The sequence below is a fragment of the Homalodisca vitripennis genome, chromosome 7 (assembly GCF_021130785.1).
Source record: "Homalodisca vitripennis isolate AUS2020 chromosome 7, UT_GWSS_2.1, whole genome shotgun sequence".
Lineage (NCBI taxonomy): Eukaryota > Metazoa > Arthropoda > Insecta > Hemiptera > Cicadellidae > Homalodisca > Homalodisca vitripennis.
Genome location: NC_060213.1, coordinates 141,521,672 through 141,546,200, shown reverse-complemented (window position 1 = coordinate 141,546,200; position 24,529 = coordinate 141,521,672). Strand labels below are relative to the sequence as shown.

The 24,529-nt window shown below is 32.0% G+C and overlaps 1 protein-coding gene across 6 annotated transcripts in view; it reads right to left on the bottom strand.

Moving 5' to 3' along the window:
- The window catches only part of LOC124366437 (dnaJ homolog subfamily B member 6-A), a 196,806-nt gene that overhangs the window by 24,391 nt on the left and 147,886 nt on the right, over positions 1-24,529 (bottom strand). For 5 of the 6 annotated variants that reach the window (XM_046822992.1, XM_046822990.1, XM_046822989.1 and 2 more), the window contains exons 2-4: positions 19,631-19,720; positions 10,390-10,499; positions 367-486 (exon numbers count right to left, since the gene is read on the bottom strand). In XM_046822992.1, the coding sequence (XP_046678948.1) occupies positions 367-486; positions 10,390-10,499; positions 19,631-19,695 (295 nt within the window). In that variant the 5' untranslated portion in view covers positions 19,696-19,720. The remainder of the gene's footprint in view (positions 1-366; positions 487-10,389; positions 10,500-19,630; positions 19,721-24,529) is intronic. The other variant, XM_046822994.1, reaches the window with a different exon arrangement.

Here is a 24,529-nt window from a genome sequence, read left to right as displayed (position 1 = left end):
TACGGAGCAGTAATGTGTTAAGACCATCACCAAAGCGTTAATTGTGAATTTGGATAACAGCATTTAATAAACCTCAAGTAAATTAGGTAATCTTCACTCAGTAAAGTAGTGACACAATGTATAATCCTTATAATACACGAACAAAAGGTAAAGATGCAGGAATTAGTGCTGTTTGGAAGTGAATGGTCATGGAGGGCAGTAAAACAACACAACGAGTAATGGGATGAAGGGTAATACTTTGTGAAACTGTACCGCAGGCGACAAAGTAACGATCACACAAAAATAGCCAACGCAGAGTTAGTGTACACCAAACACCCTCAAAAGCCGAAAGCACTCGTTAATATCAAACAAGAAGAATTTGGATACCAAAGAAACGGGCGAAGGGAGTCTCGAATTGGAAATAGTTCCTGAAAGACGGCTTGTTGGGTCGGGTTGCGGAGACTTTTGGTGCCGCACTTCGTTGATCGTAAACCCTCCGCTTGGCATCTGTTGAAAGTGTAAAACGTTAAAGAAACTACACTGGTCACTGTTGACCGTTAGTTGAAATCGTTTGCACATCATGTTATTAGAAATAGATCCCATCACAAAGCCAATCAGAGAGCCTCATCATCATTAAGAGCCATTAGGATTTAAGTAGCCTCAGTGAAGACAATTATCCAAGATCAAATTAGCACACCTAATTAATTAAATGTTGGTGTAATTTAGCTTTGAAGAAAATTACTAACTCTCTGTTGAGGACTGGAAGATATAAGTCATAAAGAGTAATCAAACAGAAATTGTTTAGGTCTACAATATGTATCTAACTGACTCTTAATGGTGATCTACACGCTATCTAAAACGGATGTGAAAGTCAATAGGTACCAATGATACCAACATAAGCTCAACAGAAAATATCCTATAGTTAACTGATCAAATCAATTGATTAAGCTATTAATTCCAGACATTCCAAAAGTTATTAGAAAGGTATAAAAATATTATCCTCTACACAATTAAATAAAGTTCATTAAAAAAAGATGGAAAACAGTTAGGATATAATCCAGCCTAAGATCAATTTAAATAATTAATTACGTTTATATCAACGCTGAGAAAGTAACGTTGTGAAGGACATTTTTACGCTTGCACAAGGAATACAAATAGCCAGAACAGCTATAGATTTGACTGATCGTTTGAAGAAACTGCTGTTCGGAGATAAATCCCAGAGCCTACCAATTAGACTGTCGGCAAAGCTGTAAATCAACGATTGTTGATGCCAAGTTTAGCTGATTTTGAAACACTCAACAACAACTCACTTCATTCCGGTTTCTTTTAACTGTTTGTTAGTCTATTCTATTTGGTTATAATTGGTAAGGTTTTTTAATACGTAACCTAAAATAGCACTATTTATATGGAGTATATTAACCTGTTCTGATATGTACGAAACTGACAAGTTCCAAGTGCCTGAACTTAAGAAAAGGTCTATAGCATTACTTCAATAACAAGAAAGGATATTCAGATAAATAGAGAGGGCTGGAAATTGCTAGAACAATGGGAGGAACATTTTTGAGTAATCGACCTCAACCATAGCCACATAAGAATAGGAGGACAACATTGTTCCAGCATCTACTAGACACAACAAAGGTGGTCCCTCAGGTCTAGGCTTGCCGTTGGAATTTGATACTGATGGAGATTCAGCCACTCCCAAACGTCAACCTTTTCCAAGGATACGTTTAATTTGGTGTGGAACTTTGGTGGTTAAATGTTTAGAAGAGTCCTAGTTTCTGGTGAAAACAATATGCTCAATTCAGAAATAATTTTCCTGTGAAAAATTTACTATTAATATAATACTTTAAAAATCTAAATACGTGTTAAGAAACAGAATTGGGCCAATCAGAAGGAAAGGGGGTATTGTTATTACACTGAATACGAGAAAAAGTTCGGGCAAAGAAAACCACTATTTTAAGTTTACATGTTTTACACCTAGACACGAACTGAAAAAACTGCATTGGAAAGATAGAGATGGGAAAAAGGAAACAGTTTCTATAGACAAATACAAACTGATTCTCGACCAACTCAAGTCCGAATATGACGAAATACAACATGAAGAACTAACGAGAGATTGTCTGTAATTGATGGGTTCTTTGACCCCAAGAGTTGGACCCCAGTGGAGACTGCTGTTGCAACTCTGCTTCTGTCAGCAACTTATTATCTGTCACACAACACTTTTCCAGAGCTCCTCCCAGACAACTTTATCTCACATAATATTGTACTCCATTTTATTAACACATTTAAAATATTACAATGTCACTTGTTTACCGCTCTTTTTGACACTTATTAATAGGTTTTACTGCGTGATAATTGTCCTTAAAAATTACATATTACTAATCTTCAACTTCCATATGACTGTTATACCTCATTCTCAATGATAAAAAGAGAACCAACAAGGGTCTTTGCCCACTTGAAAAGGTAAAAGTTTTTTCTCCTCACCTCTCCGATAATACGTTATTTAAAACTATTGTTTTTTAAGTAATGAAAATAAATTACAGCTTCATCGTTTTTCAGTTATTAAATTAAATTATCATAAATGTAGTGATGGATACCTGAAATAAAGGTAAATCTGGCATGAAACTAATTTGTCCCTAAATAATATAGAATTATTTTAATTACAAAGCTCTAATTTAAAGAACTGTTGAGCAACGGGGTAGTTAAATCCATTAATTCTTTAGTAGCAGAAATAATCACATTTAAGTAAGCTTTCAAAACACATTAAATATTTAGCTTGGCAAGAAATGTTTTTCAAAATATCTAAAATTTGTATTTGGAAAGGTACAGTTAACAATTTTCAGAGACTGATAGTCCTTTTATGTTAGTTAATTCTAATGTTTTCAATTATTTGTGGACGTCCACATGTTAAATGAGTAGTAAGTTAAATTATATTGAGCTACTGAATTTGACTTTGACCATAGTCAATGCAGCTTTGATAACTTTTAGCTGGAAAAGATTTCATTCTGTAATATTGAACTGATTAAGGGTTATCTGAAATATATTTGTGACTAAAAATAATTAAAAGTGTATCTAAATTATTATAGACATTACGTAAAATGTCCAGCAACTTTTTTACTAGCAAATGCTTCCACAAAACAATACATTCTACTGCATAGTGTGTTCCAGAGCAATTCACATTTTTTGAAACTTCAAGACACTGGCAATAAAACAAAGCAAATAGAAATTAATTATACTGTACCCTAAAGGAAGTGAAATTATTTTTATTTAGAGCTTTATTTAAAATTTTGTAATCAATTACATTCTTACGTTTATTTGTTTGTCTGTCTGTGTGTGTTGTGTGTGTGTGTGTGTGTGTGTGTGTGTGTGTGTGTGTGCGCGCGCGCGCGCGCGTACCAGTATGCTCATATGCAGTATATAATTAAGTGCCCCTAAACCCTCTGCAAAAACGTTGGTTCATAACTCCGATTTACAAGGTCAAATAGTTCCAGGTACACAATTTAAAACTAAATTAAAATTATATGAAAAGTGACTAAAACATGCAACATATTTTGATATGCTGTATTACTGAAATTTCAGTAAAAAGAAAGTGAAATGAAAAAATGGTGCAAAATCAAATAAACTGTGGGCAGTGGTGTAACAATTGTGGTAATCGACAAAATCACAGCAATAAAGGAAATGATAGACTAGGAGTGGCGAGCGGGACGGGAAGCCTTGAAAGCGAGAGTGAAGTTTTTATCTTGTCGTGTTGCATCAGGGCATTATCATTACCTGCTCACTCCTGCTCAGGAAATGAGCCACTTAATCTAAGGCTGAACTGGCCTGGGTCACACACAACCGATTTTTTTTTTATCAACTCCAAGGTGTTTTAGGGGCCGTCCTTAAATTTCGTAATGCAAAAATCCATCTTTTCAGACCTGTCCCCCCTTTAAACAAAAACATTAACGGTACATAAAACTGCTGAAATCTTGCCCTCCTCTCCTGGGACATTACGTAATTTAGGGACGGCCCCTACTCACTACGTATTTTATTTTTAAGATAATGATTTTATGAAATACCTAACTATATCATGACGTACAGTAACTCATCAATACAAGTTGGCTGAAGTGAAATAGCCTTGAATTCTTCCCCAAAAGAAAAAAGTTAAACATTCATCAATACAAGTTGGCTGTAGTGAAATAGCCTTGAATTCTTCCCCAAAAGAACAAAGTTAAAACATTCATCAATACAAGTTAGCTGTAGTGAAATAGCCTTGAATTCTTCCCCAAAAGAACAAAGTTAAACATTCATCAATAAAAGTTGGCTGTAGTGAAATAGCCTTGAATTCTTCCCCAAAAGAACAAAGTTAAAACATTCATCAATACAAGTTAGCTGTAGTGAAATAGCCTTGAATTCTTCCCCAAAAGAACAAAGTTAAACATTCATCAATACAAGTTAGCTGTAGTGAAATAGCCTTGAATTCTTCCCCAAAAGAACAAAGTTAAACATTCATCAATAGAAGTTAGCTGTAGTGAAATAGCCTTGAATTCTTCCCCAAAAGAACAAAGTTAAACATTCATCAATACAAGTTGGCTGTAGTGAAATAGCCTTGAATTCTTCCCCAAAAGAACAAAGTTAAACATCGTGCCTTTTTACACACTTTTAATTATAGCGTTATGCGAGATATCTCATTTCAAAGATATAATTAATACATATCCAAACATTTTTTTCTAAATCATCAATCATCGTCAATAACAAGCTTTAAATAAACAATTTCTCTTGTCTAATTACTTCAGCATATTTATGTTTGTAGTCGTGCTCTAATTTATTTGCTAATTTGGTAGTACTGTTAGTGTTAGTATTACTTGTAAAGTTATCTTTAACTACTGATGAGATTGTCAGTTTCAAGTAAGTTATTCAACAACGGACACCAATTGGACAAAGTGAAGCCGTATCAGTTAATTGGTTGTAAATTTTGTTAAATTATCTATCCAGGCCCTCTACTCTTAGCAATTAACTATGGAAAATAACCAAATGTTACTTAGTCCATTTAAAAAATATTTAATTATAATCTAACATATTGTAAAATTATTTGCAAAACAGACGGTCATAACATTTTGAAAAAACTTCTTTGCTGATTAATGCTGTGTAAATAAATTTGTAATCTTAGTTGTTTAACTCGATGAGTTAAGTGTATTCAAGGCAGAAAGGATCCAACTCAATAATTGGAACACAATGGCATAGTAGGAATAGTCTGTCGTCTGGTAAATGGCATGCATGCCGAGACCAAGGTTAAACAGAGGTACACCTTGAGTGGCATGACACCATGCCAGCAGTCATTCAGTAACTGTTGGATACTAGAGATCATTTGTTGTTTAAGTAGATTAATAGGTAGACAGCATTGCTATTCAGTAGGTTTAGTGGTTCAGGTGTTTTTTAATAGTAACATAGACATAGACATAGATATTTTATTTGTACAAAACGTTCGTTACATGTTTTTTACAATAGTGAACTGGTACATTGGTCATAATATATAATACATACTAAAGCCTTATAGTAATTTTTATTATGTTATAATAAAATTTAGTCAGAAAAATAACAAACACTTGATTTTTTATTTAGAATTAACTAAGGAGGTTTAGCTGTAGTTCATCTATTTCATATATAGCTTTGTCATAAGAACAGTCTTTAATTCTTTTTTAAATTTTTCCTATGGTCATTGACTTAAATGTTAAGGGTAGGTTATTGTACAATATCAACCCCGAATACAAAGGGCTTTTTTTCGTAGAATGTAAGAGCGATGGAGGGGTATTCTAAAATTAGCGTTATTTCGAGTGTTATAATTATGTTGAAAACTTAGATCTTCTATTAGTTGGTCTTTGCTTAAATGGATATAAACCAACAACTCATATATGTACAAACTGGTTAAAGTTAATATTTTTTTATTTCTAAACAATGATTTGCAAGGTGCTCGAAAATGAGAATTTTGTCATTATTCGGATAATTCTTTTTGTAATCTGAAAACTGCTTTAATGCCAGGAGCTAGACCCATAACACAATCCCATAACTAAGAATTGATTCCACATAACCATGGTAAACAGATTTTAGAACGTCAAATGAAACATTTTCTCTTAAGTGTAAAAATATAAAAGAAATGGATCTTAGTTTTGACAGAAGGTCATTTAGATGAGCTTTCCATTTAAAATTACTATCAATTTTAATTCCCAAGAATTTATGTGAGTCAACTAAATTTGGGGAAGTTAAAATTGCCATTTTTATTATTTCTAATACCAAATTTTATTACTTGGGTTTGATTCTATATTAAGTTTTTTAAACCATTGGAATGAAAACCAAGAATCCAATCATCCATCACTTCTGAAAGAGTGATTATTAGTTCTTCACTAGTAGAGCTTTTGATAATAGCTGTTGTGTCATCAGCAAATAATATTAAATCTTTTGGGTAATAGATCTAGGAAGATTGTTTTATAAAAAATTAAAAAGAAAAGAGGACCCAAGATAGAACCTTGTGGCACTCCCACACTATTACTTTTCCAATTTGAATACACTTTATTGTAGTTCTCTTGAATAACTGTTTCTTTGTTTCCTTTTTGTTAGGTAAGACTTTAGAAGGGGACAAGCAATTTCCACCAATGCCATAGTCATGTAGCTTTAAAACAGTAAGACCGAATGATCTACACAATCAAACGCCTTAGACAGATCACAGAAAATAACCGGCTGTATTCCGTGACCCGTCCAGACCATGTAATATGCTGTTTGTAAATTCTGTCAAAGCTGATTGAGTATTCATGTTTTTTCTGAACCCGAATTGTTTATCGTAAAAGAGTTTGTTTTTTTCAAAGTAATCAACTAATCTAGAGTGAATAATCTTTTCAAATATCTTTGAGAAATTGCTTAGAACTGAAATAGGTCGATAATTATTTAAATCTAACTTCGAGCCCTTTTTAAAAAACTGGAGTAACTTGAGAATACTTTAATCTATCAGGAAAAATCCTTTCATTTAAACATTTGTTGATTATTTGTGTGTCAATGGTTCTGAAATGATATCAACAGAGATTTTTAATTAGTCTTATTGGTATCTCCATCCCACCCTACAGAAATTTTATTTTTAAGACCTAAAACACATCTCCTGATCTCATCAACTGTACAAGGTTCAAGATTGTGCAATGCAACCCTCTCTTCAGTACAAAAATTTCTTAATGAATTATGAATTCCTTTTACAGTAACCTTTGGAACACTAATTTTTTGTACAATGCTAGAAAAATAATCATTAAAAAGTTCAACAATTTGAGCTGGATTACTTATTTTCCGTGTTTATTTGAATCTATTAAAGTAATTTTATCTTCTCTGTTTTTTATTATCTTTACCGAGTACTTTATTCACAACATGCCAGGCAGCCTTGCATTTATTTTCTGAGTTCTGTAATAAACGAGGAGTTTGCCCTTTTCTTTGCCTCAATAACTACTTTTTAGAAAATCTTTTTGTAGGATTTAACATAACTTAGAAATTGTATACTTCTACTGAATTTTGATTTTTCAGTGAAGTTCACACGTTTTCTTTTTGCTGATATTTTTTATTCCTTGTGTAATCCAATGTAAAACTACTTTTTTCTTTTCTGTTTAACTTTAACAGTTTTTGGAACAAAAGCAGACTCAAAAAATGTCTTAAAAAAAACAAGTTAGAAAAGTTATTGTAGCTTTCATCGGCATTTATTCTTGGGCTTACTGTTAAATCGTCACACAATTTTTTTTAGTGATTTCCATAAAAATATTAATTTGTTTACTAGAGAATATCCTTTTCCTTACCAGTATTTCTTTAAAGCCTTGCTTTTCTATTGTATTTTGTGGGATATTTAAAAAAATCGCATTATGGTCAGAAAGACCTAGGTCAATATTCATTTTTGGCTATAACATCATATCCTTTTCTAGTTAATATGTTATCTATACACAGTCACTGCTACTCAGTGGTTTTCATGGTTGTAGAATAATACGTACACTGTGAATTAAACTCTATGTGTTTTGTGGTTCTGGTAGATTAAAGCTATACAGTCATTGCTACTCTGGGGTTTACATGTTTATAGCAAAATAATAGTTACACAATTACTGCTACTTGGAGGGTTCATGGTTGTGACAGAATAATACCTACACAATTAATTATACTCTGTAGGTTTTGTGGTTATGGTAGACTAATAGCTACAAAATAATAGTTACACAATTACTGCTACTTGGAAGGGTTCATGGTTGTGACAGAATAATACCTACACAATTAATTATACTCTGTAGGTTTTGTGGTTATGGTAGACTAATAGCTACAAAATAATAGTTACACAATTACTGCTACTTGGAAGGGTTCATGGTTGTGACAGAATAATACCTACACAATTAATTATACTCTGTAGGTTTTGTGGTTATGGTAGACTAATAGCTACAAAATAATAGTTACACAATTACTGCTACTTGGAGGGTTCATGGTTGTGACAGAATAATACCTACACAATTAATTATACTCTGTAGGTTTTGTGGTTATGGTAGACTAATAGCTACAAAATAATAGTTACACAATTACTGCTACTTGGAAGGGTTCATGGTTGTGACAGAATAATACCTACACAATTAATTATACTCTGTAGGTTTTGTGGTTATGGTAGACTAATAGCTACAAAATAATAGTTACACAATTACTGCTACTTGGGAGGGTTCATGGTTGTGACAGAATAATACCTACACAATTAATTATACTCTGTAGGTTTTGTGGTTATGGTAGACTAATAGCTACAAAATAATAGTTACACAATTACTGCTACTTGGAAGGGTTCATGGTTGTGACAGAATAATACCTACACAATTAATTATACTCTGTAGGTTTTGTGGTTATGGTAGACTAATAGCTACAAAATAATAGTTACACAATTACTGCTACTTGGAAGGGTTCATGGTTGTGACAGAATAATACCTACACAATTAATTATACTCTGTAGGTTTTGTGGTTATGGTAGACTAATAGCTACAAAATAATAGTTACACAATTACTGCTACTTGAAGGGTTCATGGTTGTGACAGAATAATACCTACACAATTAATTATACTCTGTAGGTTTTGTGGTTATGGTAGACTAATAGCTACAAAATAATAGTTACACAATTACTGCTACTTGAAGGGTTCATGGTTGTGACAGAATAATACCTACACAATTAATTATACTCTGTAGGTTTTGTGGTTATGGTAGACTAATAGCTACAAAATAATAGTTACACAATTACTGCTACTTGGAAGGGTTCATGGTTGTGACAGAATAATACCTACACAATTAATTATACTCTGTAGGTTTTGTGGTTATGGTAGACTAATAGCTACAAAATAATAGTTACACAATTACTGCTACTTGGAAGGGTTCATGGTTGTGACAGAATAATACCTACACAATTAATTATACTCTGTAGGTTTTGTGGTTATGGTAGACTAATAGCTACACACACAATGATATTTGTAGGTTTTCATGGTTCTGGTAGATTAACATAGGTAGATATATACACTAATCACTGTGTTGAATAGAAGAAAAGAAAAGAACCATTTTTCACTTCTATATTTCAGGGGATTTAATACCCTGCGTCTTCAGGAAGTTTTAAATATAAACTAATACAAACTAAAAACCGTAAACAAGAATGAAGGAAATATAAACTACATTTTTTTGAACTAAAATATTTTCATACAGATGATTTTTAACAATACAAGATTTGATAACTATTAGACCTATTTCAACAAATTTATTGATATCCCCGATTAATAACTATACAAGTGTAGCTGGGTATTAAACCTTGCTGCGATTAGAATGCTTAGTGATCAAACCTAGTCTTGTATTTCACTGGATTTACAAGCATTATTAAACCCCTAAGAGCTGGGTTATTTCAGACCTACCCTCTGTCTTGACTTTGGGTATTTTTGTGAGATGGAGACATTATTTAAGGATAATCACAGCCCTAAATTGATTAAATTTTATATTTGTGGGTTTTTAGAGTGGTAGAGAATGGTAGGAATTCTGGGAGGAAAGTATTTTTATTTTTGTATATTATATATGAAACACTTAGTTTGTTTTGCAACTATGGCAGAGTACTTCTCGTGTATAATTTGGTGATAGGAAAAGAGAGAAAGGTCTAAAAACCTGTAAGGACTTATATAAATTATGCTGCAAAAACTACGCGAGTCTGGTATCCCTTTTCCCTATTCACCTTACCAAACAATAATTTGCCACTTCTGACATCCAACAGACAAAACTGTTGTAGTCACCTCAGACATCAAGTACAACAATACGATCTTCAGTGTGTCGGCAGAAAGTATTCTCAACTGCAGCACTTGGTGGGTTACAGTAACCAAATAATGTCGTTTAAATGCACAACACAATGACTAGCTTACTCACCATCTGATAAGACTTCGTAGGCCTCTGAGATCTCTTTGAATTTTTTGTTTGCTTCGTCTGGATTGTCTGGGTTCTTGTCCGGATGCCATTTCAGGGCCAATCTCCTGTACCTGTTAACAAAAAATTTAAATCACTCAAAACTCCTGCAGATCAGATAAACCCTAAAGACATGATGATCAACACAATCTCAAATTCTAAAAAAAGAAAACATATTACAGAGGTGTGAGATATTTACATAATTTACCAACTTTATAATGGAAACAGATCTATTAAAATTAAAAAAAAAGAAGTTAATCACTATTTAGTTCATTTGTCTCTATATTTGTTGGGGAATATTTCAATACAAAAACCGATTAATTAATTTAAAGAAGAATTCAAGATAAATGGTTAACATGTAAGTTTTATCATTTGAATGAACAAATGCTACCCTTTTTAATTTATATTTTAAAATTAATATTAGTATTTATTTTATTGTAGTGAAGCCATTCTTTGTACCCTGTACACATCGTGGAATAAAGTGGTTTGACTATTGACCCTTACAATTATTGCAATCCTAATGTTGAAGTTGTTGAGGATATAAAAATAAAAGTGCATTAAAATTGTAGTTATTATGACAACTTACTGGTGTGTTTATATTACGTGACATATCGCAAGACTTGGTTGTGGCAGATAAATTATTGTTTAATGCACTCACGCCTGACATATATTGTTTAAACTCGATTTATATTGATTGAGTATGGAAGATATTATTTTTCTGCGATAACAGTCGTATTAAAATAATTACTTCAATATATTTTTACATTATTAATAAATAATAAAGCCAATGGCCATGCTAGCAATGATGTGTCATGTACTACAGTCGTACATTATCTTTTACAGAATTAACAGCATTAATTTGTCGTTAGTCTGTTGATGAGCTTGACCAAAGAGCAACTACATTACAACTTACTATTATTGGTAGTTAAACTACTTCTGACTACCAAGTGTGGATTTGTGCAATAATACTCTGCATTAGTTGTTGTACCGAGTCTATTAACTATAAATTTACTAAATAATTACATTCTATTTGCCTTCACTTTTTGTACGGGACTAAAAAAAGTACAGTCAAGCTGAATATTAGACATTAATTTTCAAAATCACTATTTCAGGCCACCACTTCTGTAAAACTTGTGGCCAACTACAAAGCTTGACACAGTTAATAAGAAATACTAAAATCAGCTCTTCAATTAATTTACTTGATTTAATTTATCACTTGCAGTATCCTTAATTTCAATAGAGAGGACTTTAATATATTTCTACATAATACTTTACTAAGCTAAAGCATGTAAATATGCAGTACATTCAAACTGACTCACTTCTTATTACTAATATTTTTTTTAATAAAGGCTAAAACCCCAAAACTAAAGATCCATTTAATACAAAATTGATAAAATAAATCCCATAAAAAAATAATACATTCCACTTTATGTTAAGCCTCGTTAAATTTATCGAAGCCTGAAACAAAAATGTCCCATCAAGCAGCTCTGAGAACATATGCAGAGAGGAAGAGAAGAAAACGGCCTTCAAAGCCCGACTGACCGCATGAGAATTGGCAGCAATCCAGCCTCAAATATAAACCTGGTCTATACCCGAGGCTCGGCGGTGTCTAGAAATATGTTTCTGACTTGGTGCCAATAGGACAATGTGAAATAGTGCATTCATCTTTCCGCTTTTACTGCAATCTCGTGGGGTGTTTCAATCTGCAGTGTCACGTCAAAGAAAATTATATACCGTGAGTCACTACAGATCCTGCTTGAACTTGTGATGAGTCAGGAGCAGTTACATGTTCATAAATCATTCAGGTTTAATAGAGGTCTAAGGTGAGTCAAGAAGAAAATCCTGGTGTTACTTTTTACAATTTCAGTTTTGTTTCACTACTCAGCTGCTATATTGCAATAGTTTACATAATACAAGACTGGACTCGTGCTCAGCTCTTCCAAGTTTATATTAATAGCATCCCTTCAAGTATTTGAACAATTAGAAAACATTGTCGTGCCCAGCATTGTGCCTTGCCAAATGCCATGTATTGGAGACTGCTGCACATGTAATACACAGCTGCCAAAGAACGCTTGGTGGTCATATTAAGCATCATGATGTAAAGAAAGAATGCAATTGGTTATATCCGATGTTGCTTGGGCTGTGGCAAAAGTACTATTTTTTTTTATACCAATGTAGGTTGTCATCATTAATCCAAAATAGTATAAAAAGAGATGATAATACTGAGGTATTAAGTGGAATTCTGGAGTTGAATGATGAATGCTATAAAAGAATATCATACACCAGTTATTTGGCTCTATTTAAAATTACACAATAAACACTAATAGAAGCACCTTCTTTTCATGCTGGACTTATCGTGGAATCTAGTTGTCTAAAACTATGTCTTATTTAACAAATAAAAGGGTATGTCATCAACTTTTCTAACAAATGCCAACAAAATTTTAGAAATATGGATGAACAGAGAGAACTCTTGAGATTGAATATTTTACAGAGACTTCTCAGTTCAGTGATCCTTGCTACCGATGTTGCCAGCCATCAAAGGAGTTTTTCGCAGATGTCACGGATAAATCTGGCCCACGTACCTACAAGGTTGGCAGTGTTGCCAGCGGAGTTGAATGACCCAAATTGTTTGGGGGTTTTAACAGGCGTTTGTTACTGAATCTAATCTAACACTCAGTTCACATATCATTACTACAATGACATGATGTGGATTGTTTCTTTTGTTCCTAACTGGTTTTGGAAAAATAAAATGGATTGTAATTTTAAAATATTCCTATGGAATGAAACAAAATGTCAGTTGAGGTCTAATTAAACAAATTAATAATTTAACAGCTTGGCTGTAGTAAAATTATCTTTAGTTTTCCCCCATAAAAACTATCAAACTTCATACAATTGTAAGGACTTATGGGAGAAGTCTCATTTTAAAGATATGTAATATGCATCCAAATGCTTTTTATTGTAAAGGGCATAAAAAAGCAATACAATAAAAACTATATTGCTTTTTTTTAATATGGTGGTACAACAAAGTATGAAATATCTTTCTAAACTCATAAAATCAAAAGAAAAAGCATTTGGATGCGTATTAATTTTACCTTTAAAACCATACCATAAGTATGTAAAATTGCATGAAGTTTAACATTGTTCTTATGGTGGATAACTCTGGGCCATTTTACTACTGTCAGCTTCGACTTTAATCCCATAATTCTAAACCGACAAAACAATGAAATAAAAATGATTAAGAAAATCATCATATCAAAGATTTTGCTTATTTATAAAAGATGTTTGAAAAAGACTAACATATTCTAACCATTAGTATTATTTTCAGACCTAAAGTGTAATGCTTAGTTAAACATCGTTCTTAGGGGGAAAACTGAAGATCATTTTACTACAGCCAGGCTCTTAAATCATTAATTTGTTTAATCAGACCTCACCTGGTAGTTTGTTCCATCACATAGGATTTTTTTTAATTGTAATCGATTGAAATCCATGTAAAAGATTATGAACAATCTTCAGCTCTTGGGCTGACTAGCATACATATTGAGTGCTTTAATTTGTACTTGTAATAGATGTAGTGTAGAGATGTTTTAACACTGAAGACAGAAACAAGCCAAACCTAAATATTTAACAGGCTATATTTCTAAATGATGTTTTAATAAGTTTTACTTGTTAGGTATGGAGTGGAGTTTCATATATTCATTGCTACTTGCAATTTTGTTTTTAAGTTCTCTTTGTATTATACTCTTGAGTCATGTTTATAATATACATAAAATACTAATACATAGTTAATTTTATATTTACTACGCCATTCTAATAATGAATACCTACCTGTTGATTCAAACACAGATACACAATCCATTGTAAGCAACCTTAAGATTCGGTAGTGTGGTTTTAGATGTGCTGTAGGCTATATACACAATGTATATTAGGAACTTTGTACACATAATACCTGTGTTTTTCCCTTTGGAGGTCTAAGACATGACATTTAGTTGGAATGGATATGGAAAATTGGCTAGTTAACACACAGTAAGTGCATTTAATTTGATTTTAAAACCAGATTTTTCAGACCTTTGTGTAGAAGACACTTTTTCTCAATTCATCAAAAGTACGTATTAACAGTCACTAAAAAGCACTTGTGAGCACGTCCAAACTCTTTACAAAGCAAACTCGAAAACAGCTAAACTCACAAAACTGTCTATTAGCATGAAGTCAGATATTTAGTGAACATCCATTGACGAAAAACAAGTTAATAAGAAATCAGCTGATTATTAAATTTGTGGAAAATAGGTTAACATTTTTTCTGTTGCACGTGAGCTGAAGAAAATAAATCACGTTGGGGCAGAGGCAAATTGAGTCTGGTAAATAATGAGCAACTTCTTGTTCTATGTATGTCAGTTATGAACGTAAGTGGTTGTTACAAGTTTACCAGCCAAAACATGTAGTTAGTTCTAACCGACTTCTGCATCCTAAATCAATTCTGTGTTTCACGACCAATCCAACGGTTATTCCCTGGTTCCACAAAATGGCAGCAATAACCACAACAGTCTCTCTATTCATTATCACATGTCACTGGGCCCGTTACTACGTTAGATTTACAGGTCCATTTATCTACAGTAAACACCAACCAGAGCACATTAATATTTAATCATTATTTTACTGAGATACATTGAAAAAGATCTTTCTGTAATAGAAAACTTATACATCAACAAGAGTACAAAATTGTTGAGAGCAATGATGGATTAAGGAGGAGAGGAGAGTCACAAGAGTCATGAACCCTCCTTAAATTTATTTTTCTTTTTAGTTTTAATTTTGTATAAAATTAAATTTTAGACACCAAAATGCGTAAAAATTATAAGATATTTTGTTAATTTTTCCTTTGTTTAATTAAACATACAATTCCGTAGGAGATATTCCATAACTCCCATATTTCATCTTTGTGGATCATTATTTCCACTATAATTATAGTTAAAAAATAATAAAAATAAAAGATATATAATGCAATAATAATAATAAATAAATATATATATATATATATATATATTTTTTTTTTTTTCCCAACAAAGAAATAAGCCTACTGTTGTAACAAAGTGAGGAGTTTTTCAAGTCAGTTAGGACAATCCACTAGCAGGTGAGACACACAATACGTCATTATCCATGTGGCTGAAGATGTGGGGGGAAGAGGGGGAGGGACTGTAGGAGAGCCTACACAAGCCCACATGGTACTTGACTGTCCATACTACGACATAACATCACCTGACGTTCGCTGTACAAAGGAAACATCAATCTTGCTGCTGGGAGTGACAATAGACCTGTCCACACTTCTTTGGCATGACCACAGTCACAGTGCGGCGTGAGGAAACACGAGCGAGGATCGTAACGGTGAAGGGGAATGGATCAATCACACAATCGGGCGCAGAAACTTAACCGGACAAAATTATTGATCTAATCACTAGTGATGAGGATGAGGATGAAATCAATTCTCATTGTAAATATTCATAATTCCTAATGCCACAAACAGTTAACAACATGCATGAAGCCCTACATCACTTATAACCTATAAAATTCTATGAAGGAACTTTACAGACCACATTTCTAGAAAAAGCTATTTATTCTAGTTTCATGTAAAATGGTCTAAAATCAGAATCAAATATGACTGGTAATGTCTATTTTATATATAGCCAAAATAAAAGACTAAAACAGCTATGCACCATTAATCTCAAAGACTTTTTAGGTTTATTGGAGCATTGTAAGGTTAAAAATGTACCAATTATGAATATTTTTTGTCTATTTTGGAAGTGTTTATCAAGTTCATTAAAATGTTTCTTTCTTTCTAAAACAAGGCCTACGACACAAAACATGACCATAAATAATTTCACTAATGTAATATACTTTATGTTTATGAGTAAACTGCCTATTTTGATCACATGTGAAATTGTTATATTTTTGGATCGCCTATAAGGAATAATAAATACATGAACAGACTGAATTAGTTTGAATCCAATATTTGAAAGTTATTTTGGTACATGAAATCTATAGACAATCTTTGATTGCTAGGAATTAAATAGGGAAGCCTATCTTCCCAGCAACTATCATCCTATTTCTATTTTTCCCAGTTCATGAAAAAAATTATCAAAGCAGTGTTCCTTCTATTTTGCCAAATGTTATGTTTTTTTCTTAAAGCAAATGATTCAAAAATATAGCAAGTTGATGTTACGACTGTAACTGGAGTACTTCAAAGTGTTATAGATTGCCTGGAGAGGCAAGATTATGTGCTGAACACATACTTTGGTTTGTGGATGCACCACCAGATACCTTATTGATCAATATTGTATCACAAGCGTTTGGAGTCTGTACAAATATGGGTTACTGGTTACCAATTTTAGTAACAAATACTAATTTGTATATTACTACTATATAGTATTATGACTGAAAAAACAAAATGTGTTGTTCATTGGAATCAGTTCCAACAATTATCCATATTTTACTGACATCAACAATAAGAATTAATATATTCATAATTTATTATGGAAAGTGATTTAACAAGCTGAATAGGCCGACACATAAAATTATTTTCAAAATAAAAAAAATTATTCTTAATGATATTTAAACACATTTTACAGCCAAATTGAACATGTCTGTTGTAGCCTGTAACATTGTCAATTTTTTATTTTTTGTTATCCAATTTTTTGAAGACCAGTCATGTTTTATAGGACATTTTTAACTTGAAATAGACTACAGTTATTGCTAAATTGTCTTTTTGGTAAAATAATAATAATTATTACCAATGCAATCTTTTCAATTGTACTTAACTTATGTGTAACTGAAAACTGTAATTTGTGATACAAGCAATTCTTATTTATTTTCATAGTAAAAGGTTTCTCCTACGCCCGTGTTTAGAAGTAAAAAAAGCTTTTTAATGCTTTGTACTATAGGTTACACTCAGATAGAAGCCTAAATAGTGTTAATACATGCCAAACTTAATTTACTTTAACCCTCAAACTTGGTAAATTGCTCTTAACAGAAGAAGCAGTGCTTGACGTTATTTTCCAAATTGATGAAGTTAATTGTACCATTTACTGAAACTAAGAAGACAAGTAACAAGAAGCACTAACACTCAGATAACTGGGTGGTTTAGTAGACAACGTTGGCCCCGTTACCCTACAAGCACTCTCTAACGGCCTTGAACTGCTTGCACAATCACTTCTATAATGCATTCGCAATTAAGTTGATGGTGATGAATCCTCTGATAATTACTGTGCGGGAGATTTAGACTTGACAGATTGATTATGGTTCGCTTTCATAATTCTTTACGACTGAGAACTCATGTAAAATAAAGAACTACATATTACTGTAGAAAATCAAAGCACTTACTAACCGTATGAGTTCTTTTCATTTTTCAACAACAGTATTCGATTTCAAAACTCAACACTTTAAAGTGATACAAAACTTCTGTAACCTTCTTAGAAAACTGTAAGCTAAATTAGCACAAAAAGCTAACTTTATGTATTATTTTTAAATGTTTTATTTGAATGAAGTTCACTGTTTTTATACTAAACAAAACGCTTGGTAAATGTTACAGAATAAAACAAAACTAATCACAGTTAATTTAAGGAATCAAGAATATAGTAAAAACACAAAAAAATCACCTCAATTACTATTTCTCGAATGATAATACATTCTTTTTCTAACTAGATATCACACCTATGCCTATTATGTTAGTAGAAACACTAAAAATCACAATTACGTGGCATTTAAAAAATAATTTACTTAAATATAATAATCCTTATTTTGAAATAAATATGTATTCCTATTACAACTCAGTTGGCGATGGCTAGATTTAGTCAATAAAAAATATATATTAAAGAGAATTAAGTATTACACTTAAACAGTTCCATTTCTGTGTAATTATCAAGCAAGCTTACTAGCAACAATAGTTCATTACTAGTTCATAGTCTCCATGTAGCCTATATCCTAATTATTGAGCACATTTTACAAATATGCATATTTCTTATTTCAATCATTACATTTAGTTTTACTTTATTTAGGTGACAAATTTCCACTTTCCTCGTATCGATGAACAATTAGCAACGTTCAACGAAGCCTTCACCAGTGTCCTTAACAATATTATATACCACCTGACTGCGTGCTCCGTCACGCGAGAACAAAATCTTTCCATAACAATGTTGTGTACAAGAGACACAGTGACCACAAGTACCCATGGAGGGGGGGGGGAGGGGGAGACAGGCCTTGTGTTGCCCTAAAAGGGCCAGCTATCGATACTAGTAACTTGACTCTGGCAGTGTGATTGCATTAGGACAACGGCTACAACTCAACTCTACCTTATGTGGCCTCCCTCTGACCGCTAAGATATTCTCACATTTTGAGGTTAGGTGTAGGCCACGCCACGGCACGATCCTGCCAGACCTGCAGCCGCCACAACACTACTCACGTGACGGCCTCACACATATTGTGTGCAATAAATGGGCAATCACTACTTAATTAAAAACACTTCTAAATAGTTACTTTACAAAAAATATTAATAATAAAAAAAAATTAAAAAAGAAACAGTATTTTCATTCCAAATAGAATACAAGTTGACAAACTACTTTCTTACAGAAAAACAAAACAAAAAAACTTTCCAATTAAAAGATATAATATAAAAATTGTTTTTATTTTGTTCTTACATGTTTGGAGATATTAATTTTGTTGAAATTTCTTTAAAAAAGACCTCTAAATAGTTACTTTTCATACAAAAAAACAATAATTGAATACCAAATATAAAATACAAGTTGACAAACAACTAAAAAAAAAAATAAATAAAGAAATATTAAGGTATAAATATTATATTTTCAGCTTGTTTTTACATGTTAGAAGAGTAAAACATTTTTTGGGAAATTTTGACTAATTTACCGTTATCAATTGAATATTAACCACTATAACTTATTGTTATCAATTTTTAAATATTAACCACTATAACTTATTGATACTATAATTGTTGTGTTTTGAATCTATTAACTCACTCCTTCAGTTACCTTGTTAGATAACATTAGCCTCTTTGTTAACTTTCTAAATTAAGAAAACAATACTATTATGAAACCGGTTGCATACATTACTAAAACGCATAATCAACGAAAAAAATCAAGATTTCTAATTTTAATGATCTACATATTAAAATGTGTCCAGTTTATTAACAGTAAATGATACTTACGCTTTTTTAATTTCTGCAACAGAAGCTTGCCGCTGCACTTCTAACACTCGGTAATAGTCGACCATTCCGGTAACAACGCACTACTCAGATCTGCAACAGAACGTCTCTCATTAGTGAAGAAACAATCATCTGATTGTATTTCATTATAAATGAGACTAGAGTACAGGGTGATACAAATAAGAAAAAAATATGACTGTCAACTCCATCTGGGAAATACCTGAAAACTCAAATAATGTTGACAACCAACACAGATCGATTAGAGAAATAAACAATTCTTAAATTGTAACAAATTATATATTACTACTTTAAACATCACAAACAAATTTATTAAGGTGATGATAATATTCCAAATAATTTTAACCAGCTTGGCCTGAAACTTGCGACAAAACATATATACGGGTGGAGCAAACACAAACCTATTATTTGATGTTTTTTTCACAACAATCTAAGGTCAAACAACACCTATCTATTTATAACCTGAGATTGTGCATAGTTTACATTAGCTAGCTATGGTTAAACAGTTGACTAGATAGTTACTATCTAATAAATTGCTGATCTTGTCTCACTTCTTGTGAGCTAGATACTTTTATTCAGGTAAGCTGTGTGTAGTCTTGGGGTAAATTTTAACATTTGACTATTTGAGTGTTCTTAACAAGCTACAATATTTGTAAACATTCTATAAAGGATGCTTTATGAAACCAATTAATCTAGGGGTATTTTAATAATAAATCTGAAGTGAAGAAACAATAGGTACTAAAGATTGGGTTTCCTACACAGATTTTATTGCTTAATGTAATTCCAAAGCAAAGATTGCATTTAAAACTGATAATAATAAATAATAAAACAAGTCAGTTTGAAAACAACCCGGGAATCCTTAGACACAACTATATTTTATTTACAGCTTTCACATAAAGAAAATTGATTCTAAGCCAAAATTCAAGTACTACTGAACTTTACTAACCATACTTTTGTAAAAATATTTAGTACTTTACCTATTTAACACATTGTTACTTTGTTACCTACTAGAACCCCTTTAACACTATATATTTTGGAAATTTTATTTGGTTTTGGGTTTACACCATAATTTATACAAAGATGATCTATTTTACATTTATATTTGATACTGTAACTTAGAGATTTAAGTTAGGTTTTTTTATGCATAATATTTTAGTCGAATGCAAAAACCCCATTAGACCAAATATTATTTGTTTCACTGAGTTTATAAAACTTGACAAACTTTATGTTCATGGAAGATAATAAGAGCTGAATTCAATTGGCTAGGCTTATGTTTCTAATGCGGCTATTAGTCATTGGGGTTTGACTAAGATTGTTAATTTAACATGAAAACAAAATAGAACAAACTAAGAAAGCCATGTAGGTATTGTCTGTATTAAGATAATCAACCATCTTGATGTTACGTAAGAAATCTGAATAGTAACTGTAGTGTAGTCTACTGAGTCACAATATCTTTTTCATACACACAATAGTAAAGCTCTTAATTAATTGTCCACAGAACATTAAACATGATAGTTAAATTACAACAGTGGTAACTTAGGTAATGTAGCCGAAGACAATGAGGTACTTGATATTGACTTATACCTCAAAGTCCACTGACAAGATTACTTCACATTTTCTCTGGCACTTTTCTATTAATTAGACAACGTGTTTGTGAAAAGTTTATGTTAAATTCTGTCATATTTCAGGGCTTACAGTAACAATAGTTATCGTGCCAATATCAATGCTCTAGTCTGGATATTAGAAGCCATGAAAGTTGAACATTTTCATTTCATCAGTACCTCCATCAACTTGATCACACTGATACCATACCTTCGCCACCAACTTTCCTATCCCAATAATTTTACTTCAAATTTCCAAAGTAGTGTTGGGGCAAGTTTAGAATGGGGTGCTAAAAAATCAGAAATATTTGATGAATAACTCAAAACCTTGGTAATTCTAAGCAATATATGGGTCAACCTCGATTTTTCTCATATTACAATATAATGTTCCAATAGTCAATTAGAAAAGGAAAAGACTAGAATTTTTTGCCGGAAAGCAGTTTTAGGGAGCAGGCAACCGCCAGACGGTCATATATTGCTTAGAGTTACCTGTTAGTGATCAGGGGCACTGACGTGATCTGGGCTTCAAATTTGGAACTACTCGAGTTAATTTTTTTCTCTAAAAGAGCAAGCAGCGCGAAGCGCTGCGCAGCGGGCAGGCATCGTGCGTGATCCTTTTTTTTTATTAAAAATTTCTGATAAATTGTTATTACATATTACAATATAATGTAGGTAATGTATGTAAAACAATTTTAAACACATAATTACATGCTGGAAAGCAAAGTAAACCAATATAATCCGCCCAATACAAAATCTCCGTAAAATCTGGTAAAGGAATCTGTGTCATTCCTTTGGCCTGAATCAATTCAGTATAAACGAAGATCACGCCCGCTGCGCAGCGCTTCGCGCTGCTTGCTCTTTTAGAAAAAAAATTAACTCGAGTAGTTCCAAATTTGAAGCCCAGATCACGTCAGTGCCCCTGATCACTAATAGGTAATTCTCGCGGTTGCCTGCTCCCTATAGCTGCTTTCCAGCAAGAAATTCTAGTCATTTCCTTTTCTAATTGACTATTGGAACATTATATTGTAATATGACTTGCCTGCTCCCTATAACTGCTTTCCGGCAAGAAATTCTAGTCATTTCCTTTTCTAATTGACTATTGGAACATTATATTGTAATATGAGAAAAATCGAGGTTGACCCATATATTGCTTAGAATTACCAAAACCTTCATGGAAATATACCCTTATACAATTTTAAATTGTAATTCTCTACAATTACTGACTACTAACATTAACATTGACATAATGTAATCTTCTATCCCTATCTGCTATATGTGTTAAGTGATATATTAACTTTAATTGTTTTTACTAATGAAATAAATAACAAAGTAAATGTTTCAGTCACACTTGAGACGGTCGCAAAAGCAAAACAAACTAAAAGCAAAATTATTTAAAGTATAAAATGTAACTAAAGTAGTAATCCTCTGACCTTATCTACTATTTGTTATTTACATGATATAGGTAGATAAATATGTAAGTAGTGTAGAGAGAAAAAGATAAATTTAAACTTTCTCGATGTATTTTCCCAAGCTTAGATAACATTGAACAAATTGGTATGGGAAAATACCAATAAGAAATGTCCCTAGCCATCAGTGTGGGCTTTGGTGCCTGTCAATTGTCCTGACTTCTGATGGAAAACTTCCCTTGGGGATTTGAGGTAAGAAATATTAAATTTGGATGTACTGATAACTTCTTTGTTTGAAGTTACTGTTTTCTACCCACAATATGTACATAAAGGACAGAGGATTCAACACTTGTAATCATCTGAAACGTTATTGAAAATTTCCACTTTGTATAAATTTAATTTTAAATAATTTGAATTTTATATAATGTATCCATGTATACAAATAGTAAACTAAGGATTTTCTGGTAACTGCCAAGGAGCTTGGGTAGATCTTGAGAATAACATTATCTGATTAATTTGTTGGTTAGCCTATTTTGTGAGAATAACATTATCTGATTAATTTTTTGGTTAGCCTATTTTGTGTTTCCGACACCTGCTTTTGTATCAAATGTAATGACAAATTTTCACTTTCTGATGTATTTAAAGAAATTGAAGTTGATAAAGTAATTGCAGATAATTATCCTTTTGCAAACAATTCATTCTTTCAACTTGTAAATTTCCCTGATTTTTCATTTTAGATAGGCAAAATTTTGGATGTAGTTGGATGACTCAAGCAATTGAATTAAAAATGTAATTTCCCTTTACTAAGTAGCTGCATTGTATGCTAATGTTAATTAATTCTCTGAACCCCAAGTGATGGTTTTTCACTGCCAGTTTCAATGGTTAGTTGCTCTCAAAACCAGTAATCAACGCAGTACAGTGAACGAAAATATTTAGTTGTTTTATTATTTATTATATTTTTGTACCAATGACAGTATGTAACCCGGCTGTTAGCTGCCATTACCTAATTAACTAATTGTTTTCTCCTTTACTTTGATTAACTGACATATAAAAAGTTGAAACCCAATAGCTCTGATAGTTAACTAAATTGCTCCAATTTTTTTAAAGTACTGTAGGCTGATTATGCATACAAATCTACCCAAATGTATAATATAAATTCTCTATGGCCATTTTTTCATGTAAATTATTTGGCTAAAGTATAATAAGCGGCCACCAACACAATTGGATTATGATTATTGATTTTAAATATCGATACTATCGAATACGACATTAGACCAATATATTTACAATTAATCATTGACAGCTTTCTTTATTTAGACTAGTGACATCATTGACAACGACAAGAACAATAGCGAGGAATACACAAATATTGGCTCAAAATGTTTTTATAAACAATGAAAATTTTTTTAAATGGTTACAAGATAATGATCTTGCTTCCTTAAATCTGAATTGTTCATATTGACTAGATGAAAGGTAGAATTAAAGATGGAGATCAAATAGTGTTCTTTCGCTGCAAGAAAAGTAAAAATAGTACATGAAGTTGCAAGAAATGCACTTCAGAAAACTTTTTTTGAACATTCTAAATTTGGTATTATAAATGTAATGGAATATCATATACTATTTTAATTGAAATCAAACAAACTATGACTTTTTAAGTAATGAATGTACTTTGACGGCATCAATACCTGCAGAAGTACAATTTCGGATTGGCTAAAGTAATCGTAAGTACTACGCTGCTCAAAACGTCATTTAAATAAAATTTTGTTGTTTTATAAGATCTTAAACAAATACATTTATTTTACATATTATAAAAGTATACCTTCACTATAGTACAATTTTAAAAGCATTAAACTTAATTCAGTTCGACATTATCGCTT